Raw genomic sequence first — 11935 nt, 5'->3', positions numbered from 1 at the left:
AGTAGGACTCCTTTGAGAAGGATCTCAAGCTGTTCTTTCCCTAAGGAACACACAGTGATCCCAGTATTCCAGCAAGTCTCCCTGCTGCTTCCTCAGTAAAATTGGTTTTACCTTAGGTGTAAGCATTCCCCAGGCACATTCAGTGACCCCACAGCTGTTTTTTACAATGCTTGTGGTACCTCTAATAACCTCTCTCCAGTGCTCAGGGAAGCAGGAAGACATTTGGCTTCCAATGCAATGGGCTCACCAGTACCAGTCTGGTGATCCACGCCACAGTCCCTAATTAATGGAGAAAAGTATTATGCAGCTGAGATTGGCACAACTGGCAGTCTCTGGTCAGCTGGGAACCTAACAATAAATTTCAGCTTTCCTGATTTCACTTGAAGAAGAAACTTTTCTGTTTCTGAATATCCAGCTCTAGTACACTAATTCCCCACTAGCCTAAGGGCACAACCTGAACTGTGGTTATCAGTGTGTGGTGACTGAGGGCTTTCAACACATAAAAATTATTCAAGTTATCCCACTATCTTGAAACAAATTGAAAAACATCACAAACAATACCAAGCAGCATAAGTTTTATTTGGTGTTACAACAGCTGTGCAGCACCCATGCTTTTGGGCACCACGTTTTACTGTTTATGACTTTTCTTTTCAAAATCTAAACGGTTGTTCAGGCAACTCCATGTGCTTTTTTAATATACATATTGTGACCCCTGCATTCAGCCTGTCCAGTTAACGCTAGAAATATTTGTCAATGCAATTAATTATTTCACCTTTGCTATAATTAGGGAGCAATCAAAAGAAAAATTTTACTTTAATCTGACTGATCACATGTACTGTACATACCTGTTCCAAACCCAGCGTACTCAGAAGTTTCTAATTTAATGCACTCTCTTATTCAAGTCAAAATGCTGTACATCTACGTATCCACACAATCGTACATTCCTAATGATTCTTCTTTACACCTTTATTCTTTTTAGACATCTGTTTTTAAAAAGGAATAAAGAAGTTGCCCTGCAGATCTATATTTCTTTAAACAAAACATTATACACTACCTTGAAAAATAATTTTATCAAAACCAAATTCAAATCACTGTCATGTACAATTTTCAGTTAACAGTTCACATTGAAATTGCACTTTGCAGATAGAACAAAACTAAAAAATGAAAACATATTCTATTTCCTTTCACAGGAGACTGCCTCTTCAGGATTTTTCTTCCGTGAATGCTTGTATTTGTCTACATACGCTTTCACTAGATTTGCCACTTTTGCAGAATTCACTTCTCCGCTCTTGCTATGACAAACCTACAACAGTTTAAAGAACAAAGACACTTGAAACACTTCCGTTGATTTGCCATAGTCCCATATTATTAATTTATTTCCCCCACACTCCTGATTATTCCATCCCAGGCAAAACATATTTTAAAACTCCTAATACTTTCCGATTGCTTCCCAAATACTTCTGAATTCCCATTCAACTCTTCCACACAATAACCAGGTTCTGTTCTGAGAAGCCAAGGAAAGCTCTTGTGGATGGAGAAAGAAGAAAGCTATTTTTGCTTCTCCCTCTTCGCCCTTTCCAGCAACTATGAGCTGTTCCCACAAGAACGAGAAATGCAGCCCAAAGCCTGCCCCAGGTGAAATGTGTGCAGCTCGGATCACTGCACCAACTCACTTTATCCACAGCTTTCCGCACAATTTCTTTGTATTCCTCCTTAGTGATATCTTTGTTTTGGTAGAAAGGTTTAATCGCGAGCTTGACCTCTTGTGCTGCTTTTTCTTGAATTAGCAGTTTCTGAAGAGAAAACAAACTTGAGTGTTATTTTTCACTGCCTATGTATCTTTATCAATCACAAATTAAAACTTCACAGGAAAAAGGTTGCTACAGAAGATTAGAAAACCACCAGCCCCCCCCCCCCACACATTTCAGCTCTCATGGGAGCTGCCTGTACTCTGCTAAGAACAGAACATTTTCCCACAGCAGTTCAAGTAATATTCATAATAGTGCTGCTTTAAAGAAGACTACATTAAAGAGTCAGTTGCTAATCTGTGTCCTATGGCTGCCACAAAAATATTACACACACAATGGTATGGAGCATATTACACTGAAGGGTTATTGTCATAACTTGCTATTTTTTAGTATATCAAAATGCATTTACATAAAAATTAATATTTATACATTTTAATGTAAATATATAGACAGTGTATATATAAATATATGCTGAACTTTGAACTTGCCTGGTCCTTCTTCGAGCTATCTGCACTGGCTTCCACTGTTACACTTGCTTTGTTTTCTCCCAATTTTACAGCTGCATTAGAGCTCTTCACGTGACCTGATGACGTTGCATTACCCGAATTTGGTCCCTGAACTGTTCCCACGTTTCCCAGGACTGCTGCTGGAGCAGGCAAGGCTGGAGCACTCATGCTGTTACTTACATGAGCAGCATTTGGAACACCCTGTTTTAAAAAGTTATCAGCTGTTAATAAGTCATTCTTCCATATGGCAATGTGCCTTTCTAGGAGTCTCAGCTGCTGCAGAATGAGCACAAATACTGCATGCTTTGGTTCATTACCTAATTCCCACACTGCCCATTATTATGGAAAGTACATACATTACATTAGATCTACTCAAAGGAAAAAATAAAAAGAAGAGCTTGAGAAGTAAAGCATCTTCCATGTCACCACAGTGGCTGCCAGTTTCTAGCTCTGATACCAGTAATAAAGTACCCTGCAAACAGGCATGGAGGGTGTTAGTACAGGGGGAAGGAAGTTTATGGCTGCAGAATCAATTTGATTTACAAAACAGGGCTGTGATAAGTAAACATTTTTTAAAAAAAATCAGCACCTAAACACACATGCAAAAGGTATCTTAAGCCATACTTGCATTCCTGCATCATAATGATGCTGCTTTGAAAACATCTATTTTCATATTGGTTATCAGCTTGAACTTGCAAATGCATTTCAAATGTAAATACACAGGCTAGAGATGAAATGCTGGCTGAAGTACCAGGATCTGTTTTTCAGGGAAAGCCATTTTCTGGTCATTTCCAAACATCACCAAAAGGCACTGTACATACTTGGGAACTGAGAAATTAAGTAGCTCTCAGACTTCAGATAGAGGCCATTTTTAGCAAAAGCCCAAACCATCCTCCTGACATGTTTCTGGCAGGCTACACTAAACACTGCCTTTTTGCAGGTCATCACCATTACTTCTTTATACATCTGCATTTATCCAGATGGAAAATAATGCAACAGGAATTTGAGCTCTTTGGAAAGAGAAATGGAGCTGTTATAATCAGCATACTAACGCTCACCAGCATGCTCTCTTCATTTTCTTTTCAACAGGAAGGACAGCTGGTGTCCTGCAGTATTCAGTCATTTCTATTATGCTACCCCTGAGGAACCAATGAATGAAAGCTCAAAGAAAAAGCAGCAGCGGCTCCCTAGAGCATTCAGGTTCATGGACATCAGTCCACAAAAGCAGGTACGAGCAACCAGTGTAACACGGGCTTAACAAGAAGTAACTGTGTTTTGCAGCAGTACACAATCTTTACAGAAACACATTTACTGCTGCATTAGATACTCATTTCAGAGGCTGGTAGCCTATATTCTGACTTCTTACACTTTTGGAGGTTAAACTTACTGGATTTCCAATTGTGAAAATATTTTAATTACAGACAGGAGGCATTAATCAAATCAGCAAGCAATCTACCAGGATTTTAGTACCAGAAGTACCTTGCTGGTTTACTTTGCAGTGTATTAAGTTATTTCGTATGACCTGCAACCCCACTCAGTATTTCCCACAGCACTTAACTCTCCTTGTTCTAACTTAACGAATATGAACAGATGACAGCAGTGAAAAGTGAGAACAATGTAGGCCATTTATCAGTTCACTTCAGATCTTTAGAGATGATGCATGAAAACACAGGGTTAGAAATTGTTTGTTCTAGAACATCACTTTTTCAACCTGCAGTGTAGGGGAAAGCATTTTAGGTTAGAATAGGCAGCAGCAAAAGAAAAGCACAAACCCCAGTCAGCTCCTGAAGAGCCCTTTACTTATCATAAATGCAGCATTACATCTTCTTGCAGGGCCATGGATTCTCCTCCAAGTTGTTCATATTCCTTTCCCTGATATAAAAGCTCTTAATATAAACAGCTGGCTACAGGAGGAGCTCACATACACGAGAGTTGTTTTAAAGATATCTTGAGAGTCATAAAAAGATGGTCTGACCTACGCATGGCAGAGTGTTTTTGAAACTGGAGAAATAAAGTGGGAGTTAGGTCTCAAACAGGGCATGCAAAACCGGGAGAATCAGGTAAGAAGGGGGAAGTAAAGAACATCAAAGAGGCCTCAGAAATTATTAATAAAAACGCTCAAAAGATTACACAGAATAGAAAATGCATGTATGGGGAAGCCACTGAGATGGTGACAGCTGGAGAATGGAAGTGTGGAACAAATGGGTGCCATGCAGTACTCAGCAATTTTCCTCTGCTGATAGACCCCATGGGATGAGAAATGCAACACAGAAGTTTAGATCACTTCCTACATGCTGCTGAAAGGGGATTCAAACATTTCCTAAAATGCTTAAAAATCACATTTGGAAGGGGAAAATTTAGTTTTGGAAGCAGGTCACTTCTAAGATGAAAAAGGTAATGGACAAAACTGATGAAATTTTTCAGTGTTCCACTACCACAGAAACCCAGTTATGATGTTGTGTGTTGTTATTATTTAAAAGCTACAGTCTCTGAACAACCCATATGCTCATGGATGCTTCCACTTCAAATTTGGTGTGGGGTGGAAGAAAACAGGCAAGAGAGAAAGAAACTGCAAGTATAAATTTATGGTATTCGACATAAAGAATCCTTAACTGGTATTATTTCACCACTGCTCTGCCATGGCTTCTGATAAAGCATACCTGCAATTGTTTTCCATCTTGCTGTGAAGCAATGTAGTTGACTTGTTGAGATGGTGGGGGTGGAGGTGGAGGCGGAGGTAATCCCTGAGAAATATTTGTGGGAGCAGCTACCTGTATGAGAGGCACTCCAGTAGGGAGATGCATGGGCATTGGAGGGTGGACGTTGAAAGGATTTCGTTGCATATTCATCAAGGGAGGATGGACACCCACTGGATACGGGAAGATATTCATAGGTTGGTGCTGTGCATTCACTTGTGGCATTACATTCATTTGTTGATGCATCATATTTATTGGTAACTGAGAACCATCACTTTGCTGGTTGCCTTGGTCTTTGAGATTTGGATCTGCAAAAAAAAAAAAAACCAGACAGTATATCAAGAAGAAATTCTGTACTTCATAAAGCAAAAGCGGAGCCAGGTGTTTAAACTCTTAATTAAGGACAGATTATCAAAAAGCTTTCTATAATCAGAGTATTTTCAAGATATTGCATTACATTATTACACAGCACTCACCACCATATATGTCATGAAACCAAATGCTAGCTTCCAAGTTTAAAAAGTTCAGGTTACTATGGAAGCCTGCATTTTGAATTTCTGTTCTCTACTTCTTCCTATAACACAGCCAATAAATTATTTCATCACAATGAAACCGCAATTTTTCACCAAAGAGCAGGAAGACAACATAATTTATCCAGTTCCACAACTGCAGAAGGTTAGTCACACATTACCACAGCAAGTCTCTGCTTCCCTTTGCCTGAGTCACACACACTCACTGTACAGTTCTGGTAATTACAGAAATACTCAGCTGGGATTTTTCACACTGAGTATTTCTGTATTGAGTATTCCTCAAACAATTTCAGAGATACTCATACTCAGAAAGAGTTGTTCCAAAACCCCATAGTGGTATAACAGGTAAAGCCTAGAAGTAAAAATAAACTCTTGGGGTAGCAGGTAGCACTTCTTAAATAAATTACTTTGATATCCAATCTTCTCTTCAACAGAAGCCAAAAAGTTAAAATCTAGTCACAAGCAGCAAGCCTTCCAGAAGTCAAGAAATTCGTTTGGAGAAATGATTGATAGGCTGTAATTTAAATGTCCTTCCTTAGAATCCCTTTCTTGAGGAACCCTGACATCTAAATCACAGGGATCGCAATCTAGGGCCTTACGTGTCAGCCCAAATCCTCATTTTTAGTGATAATGGGATAGCAGAATCACTGAGGTTGGAAAGGACCTATTGAGACTCTCTGGTCCAACCTCCCTGCTCAAGCAAGGTCAGCAAAAGCAGGTTGCCCTGGAGGACCATGTCATTCCGAACCGTGTCATGATGGCCTGTTTTATCCAGTTATGAGAGCTTGCTGTACTATTCTCAGCTGAATTCAGGTTCCAAAAGTGAGTAACAGCATGATTGTTCCTGAACTATAAGAAAAAGTCTTTGAATCACAAAATGCTTTCAGTTACAGGTTTGGTAAGCTTTCCCTGCAGCAGATTAAAAGGTGAAAGTGTTGCCTCAAAACTAGGAAGCCACTGATGCAGTTGTCTCTCAGAAGAGGGAGAAAACTGCTGGCACATGGGAAGAAAATGGATAAAAATGAAAGGCAAAACAAGGTGACAGTGTGAGAGTGCAAGTGCAGTTGTCTTTAGAAATGGATTTTATAGTTTTTAAATTCAATTCACATCTACCTTTAAAGATTATTAATCAGGGCATTAATAATCTGTGGATGACTTCTTAGCTATTCAGAATCAATCTCATCCACAGTTAACTTATTTCTACCAAAATGTTTATTTATGGCAGGGTAGTTGTCTTTTAGATAAAAAAACTCCTCAAAAACTAATTTAGACTTATATTGACATTTTAGAGGAATTTTAATACTGAAATACAGTAAAAGCACTGGTTTTGTATTTATAAATTTCCCTAGATTTTTTTTTTAAAGCATTTCAACAGGACTGTGCTTATTTAGGAGCAAGATTAACATCAACATGGTGCTTTGTCATCTCTAAAATCTGTCGTGTGGGTCTGCACAGGCAAATTCATGTCTTTTTGAAACAAATCAGCCTTTTTAAAATTGTGCAGATGCCAAAAGTAACCATGAAGAAGATACGCTTTCTCTTCAGCCAAATCAATTTACTTCAGCAGCACTTTTCAGATGCACAGTCCTTAAACCCAAACTTGAACTTTACTCAAAACCAAGAAGCCATCAAAATACAAGAAATCACCAAACTCCACACCTTTACCCCTCCATATTGTAAAAAGAGTATGGATTCACCCCAAATTATTTTTTAAAGAACTAATCAGCAGACCAGATCACAGGACAATGTGACAGGATTTTAATCAGCTACTGCATCTGTGACTAAGCTATTATATTTCAAAACCATTAATACCTTGTTCAGGTGTCTCCTCTTCTTGTCTCATTCCCCATCCAGACTGTGGGCTCGATGAATTGCGTCCCCTTCTTGAATAATAATTCTGCACATCAGCAGGTAAAGTCTTCCTCACAGCCCAGCTGGATGCAGATGTCCACCCAGACCTGTCGGCGGGTGTATCGAACGAATACTCTTGCTCATTCTTACGCTTGTATGGCTGCTGTTCTGAGAATCTTGAAGCTTCATTCCCAGAACCATTTGAGTTCCCTGAGAGAGGTTTTCTGTTTTGCCAGTGATTGTCACTCTGGTCTCCAAACATGAAACCACCTCGGCCACGCCCACCTCGGCCACGCTGGCCTCTCCCTCGATTTGGAATCCAACCTGAGCCAAAGTTTTTATTCCAAGACGGTCCTGCATTATCATGCCTGCCCTCTTCCCAATGTGGCTTCTCTCTCTCTCTATTCCTGACTTCAGGAATAGAGTTTATCCTCTCCATTACCCAGTCTGGACAATCATTCCTCTGCTTGTCTGAAGAACATTGATCATCATTGCTTTTTTCTGTATTGTCCTTCTCTTTTTTAAGATTTTCACTCTGTTTCTCTTGATCACTTCTGTATCGATCATTTCCCCTGGGACTCCTCCAGCTGTCATTTGCCCATCTCTCTCTCCATCGAGGTGAATGACTTTCCCTCTCATTTCTAGAAAATGACGTGCCTTTATTTCTAGTCCTAGATCGTGATCTTGATCTAGATCGTGACCGTGACCTAGACCACCTCCTATTCCTTCTGTCACGATCTCTTCTTTGATTATCTCTATCACTGCTTCGAGACCTAGATTTTCGCCTTGGAGGTGAATCCTTAGTTCCTGATCGAGATGATGATCTCCTGCTTTCCCTGACAGTTTCCCTTTTGGGAGATTGAGATGGTGGTTTTTTCTCATCTCTGAGCGTGTCTCTCTTTGGAGAACAAGATAAGGATCTCCTTCCCTCTCTCACATTTGCCTTCTTGGGTGATCGTGAGCTCCTGTCTCCAGTTGTCTCCCTTTTAGGGACTGGTGACTGAGATTTCCTGCCCTCTCTCCTAGAAGGAGACCAAGTTGTCGATGGAGAGTGAAATCTAGATCTTCTAGTTCGAGCCTTTTTCTCTTTTTTGAGCTCTGGCTGGCACTCTCTTTCTTGAGAAAGAGTTTCATCTTTTTCATCAGAACCTGATGCAGAGTTTCCCATATCACACTGTAAGGAGTTCACTTCTCCTTGCTCTGTACTTTCAGCTGGTGGTAACTGCTCAATCTTAGGTTCATTCTGGTCACTGCAAAATGAGTCACAGTCCATTGGTATCATTTCATTGTTATCTTCACCAAAATGTTTATGTTCAGCATTTACGTGTGGTGATTCTGAAGTTCCACCCTTTTCACTTTCTGAAATGGTGTTCTCTTCTAAGGGTTCTTCTGATGTACTGTCCATAGAAATACTGTGTATTAATGCATCTGGTTTTTCATCTTGAACAGGTTTTGTATTTGCACAGTCTGCTACTGGTTTTAGTTCAGTCTCAGAATTATCTATTTCCATGGCTTCAGGATGCTCAGGCAATTCACTTCCAAGGCTCTCTAATGGCTGATCTTTTCCCAAAGGTTCCAGATGTTCCAGCAATTCATTTTCTGGACTAACTATGGGCCGATCTACTTTTGTCAAAGTTTCTGTGTTCTCCATTAATTCTTTTTGAGGACTACATGATGCCTGATCTACTTTTTCAGAAGTTACATGGTCACATACATCATCTTTGGGACTAGCTACTGTTTCCATTTGTTCAAGAGTATTTTCACAATTGTCCTGATTGGTAAGATCTACTTTTTTTTCAGTAGCCTCTTTTACTTCAAATTCCTGAATTTCACTTCCTAAAGTTAGTATTGGGGGTTCTTGGAGAGAAAAACTTACATCTGCATTGCCTGAAGTATCTTCATCTCTGTCACATTCTCCTGTAGTTTCCTCAACTTCTGCATGCTCGCTACAGCTTTCCAATCCATTAGCAGATTCTGTTTCCACATTATTCTTCTGTGAGAGGCTTGCATTATTGCTTTCATTATCTGACTGATGGTCTTTATCTAAAGTTAGAACTGCTTCAGGCTCAGCAATGTCATCATCTTCCACTGAACCACAGGGCGATTTTTCAGGACGCACAGAACTTCTGAGTTTCTTTTTAACTGCAGGTGTTTGTTGTTTAACTGCTCTTTTAGACTTGCGTTTTGGAGGAGCCTTCTCTGGTTCTGCATGAGTTTTATTCAGAGATGGGTTATTGCTATCAGAGGCACTGCAAGCAGAACTGCTTGATTGAGGGGAGCTGTGAGACTGACTCAGAACCTCATTTTTGCTGTTTCGTGCAGACCTCCTCATAGGAGTAGTAGTAACGGATTTCCTCCTACTTCCTCTAGTGCCAGATGAACCAGAAGCTTCCTTTTTCTCTTCTCCTTCTTGGGTACATGCAACAGCATATCCTTTGCCTAAAGATTCTAATAAAAATAGAACACATTAAGATTTGATAATAACCATTTATCTGAACATAGTTAAGAACATCTGCAGTGTAACAGATACCCTCAAATAATACAATTTAAGATTTAGTATGAAATACTGCCACAGCTTTTTTTTCTTTTTTAAATGAAGACTGGTTGTTTTCAAGAACAGAAGCAAGTTAAAGTGACACATCAGACATCTGAACACACACTTGAGAAGCAGTGCCAGCACGGCTACATGGACAGTGATGGCATTCACAATGAATCTGTTATTGACATGGCTGCTCAAAGACAGTCAGCATTTAAGCTGTTAGAAAAGTAATGAATTATCCACACAACGCTGTTAGCATATAGCAGTTCCTGTCAGTCTATAACACAGGCCTGTTGATAGTGAAGCTCAGCACTAGAGAAAGGGACATTTTCCAATGGCCATCAGGGGATGATCACACAGGCAGCAGTTGATCAGACACAGCAATGACAGTGCAAACTTATTCACCAGTTACAGGGCAAACTGAACTTAAACTCTGCCACAAGGTACCCAAGGTGCCTGCAGCATTTAAGTGAACAGGGAGTGCAACTTTTGGGGCAGCCTGCAGTGCATCAAAAAAACACTAAAGCTCTACAAAGAATGATTAAGGCACACCTAGCAAGCAGCTCATCTCTTGTGTTAGTACTGCACTAATTTATTTCATGCCATCTACCATTTGACAAAAGTCTTGGTAGGGAAGCCAAGGGTTATATTCACTGCACAGGGAAGACTGCACTGCCAATAGCTATGAAGGCTTATGGAATTAAAGATAATTAAGTAAATATACTTGAATGTAATACTTCAGAACTAAATTAATTTCTTGAGATGTCCATTAATTTGTTTCACGCTTTGTGTAGATTTCAGGAAGCATCAAGAATGTGGTGTTTAAATGAATTATTTTACAGCTTCAATTTCATACAAAAATAGTGCAAACTTACTAAGAAAGATTAATTGCTATGGTTTTTGCAATGAATCTCTCATATCACAAATGTGATTTTAACTCCTTGTACAACATTATTTCCCATGCTTTTGCTACACTAAAATATTTGTCTGATGTATGCATAAGCAGATTTTATAAAAGTAAGATCGGAATAAGAAAAGTAAGTAACAGCAAAAAAGCCTCTTTCTACCACTTACTACTTTGTTAGCAGAACAAAAAAACCTTTCACTGTATTAAATGCAAGCAATTATGTCAGAGAATGAACTCCACAACCACTTCGCTAGCCTTTAAAAGAGCAGAGGACTATAATTACATCTTCTGACCTTCCTTGCAAACACACAATAATTTGCCTGAACATGAAAAAAAATACAATAGTGGTTTTGGGATTCGTATGTCCAATGATCAAATGACCACTTAAGATAATGAAAACCAACAATATCAACTGTATAGAAGGTACCATGTCTTTAAAAGAAAATATCATGATGGTAAGAACTTCCAAAGGAATTTCAGGTGACTGACACTATTTCGGTTATCTACTCTACCAGTCTCACCAATCATTTTGTTACAAAGTGACTTTACAGTGGTTAACCAGCACTAACTCAAACAGGTGGCTGTCTCAGACTAATTATGTCTTCAAACCTACTACAGTAGCCAGGAAATCAAGTCAGATGTTACATGACATTTCACATTTTTAATATCTGTGATAATTTTCTTCAAGGGAGAAGTAACCATCTTGCAATAATAAAAAAAAACCCAGCAGAATACAAGTGGAATGTACGAATCCGGACAGAATTAAAAGCTGAGTTATTTTTCTAACACATTCAAAATCTACATGTGAAGCAGAAACCTCTTTTTAGCATGCCTACTACTTAAAATTTTAACAGAAAAGCTTCACAAGCTTTGGACTTGGACCAAATACAAGGCATTTCAGCTCACTGACTCTTTATTGAAAAATATTTTATCACACAAAAACTGCATAATGCCAGCATAAATCATAGTAGTATTTGTAGAGTCACTAATGCATTTTCAGGTCAAATTAGTAAAAAAGACTATTAAATGGTAACAGACTTTTAAAACTGCAGCAGCTACAGGGATGATTCAGGCACTGCAGTTACATGATCATCACTGGTATTTGTATGCCTCATTGAACTACCCTGGAAGCTACTGTCAGCTGGTACTCTGATGCAA

At 39.2% G+C, this 11935-nt stretch overlaps 1 protein-coding gene across 6 annotated transcripts in view; it reads right to left on the bottom strand.

The window, feature by feature from the left end:
* Positions 1-558: 558 nt before the first annotated feature.
* The window catches only part of SCAF11 (SR-related CTD associated factor 11), a 47440-nt gene continuing 36063 nt past the window's right edge, over positions 559-11935 (bottom strand). For 5 of the 6 annotated variants that reach the window (XM_042017915.1, XM_042017912.1, XM_042017913.1 and 2 more), the window contains 5 exons: positions 7293-9779; positions 4915-5258; positions 2237-2455; positions 1674-1793; positions 559-1303 (listed from right to left, as the gene is read on the bottom strand). In XM_042017915.1, the coding sequence (XP_041873849.1) occupies positions 1175-1303; positions 1674-1793; positions 2237-2455; positions 4915-5258; positions 7293-9779 (3299 nt within the window). In that variant the 3' untranslated portion in view covers positions 559-1174. The remainder of the gene's footprint in view (positions 1304-1673; positions 1794-2236; positions 2456-4914; positions 5259-7292; positions 9780-11935) is intronic. The other variant, XM_042017917.1, reaches the window with a different exon arrangement.

This window comes from Corvus kubaryi, unplaced genomic scaffold (assembly GCF_017639235.1).
Source record: "Corvus kubaryi isolate FWS band 111438036 unplaced genomic scaffold, C.kubaryi_AGA036_p1.0 137, whole genome shotgun sequence".
NCBI classification, from domain to species: domain Eukaryota; kingdom Metazoa; phylum Chordata; class Aves; order Passeriformes; family Corvidae; genus Corvus; species Corvus kubaryi.
The sequence above is the reverse complement of the archived record's forward strand: the minus strand, read 5'-3'. Positions and strand labels throughout refer to the sequence as shown.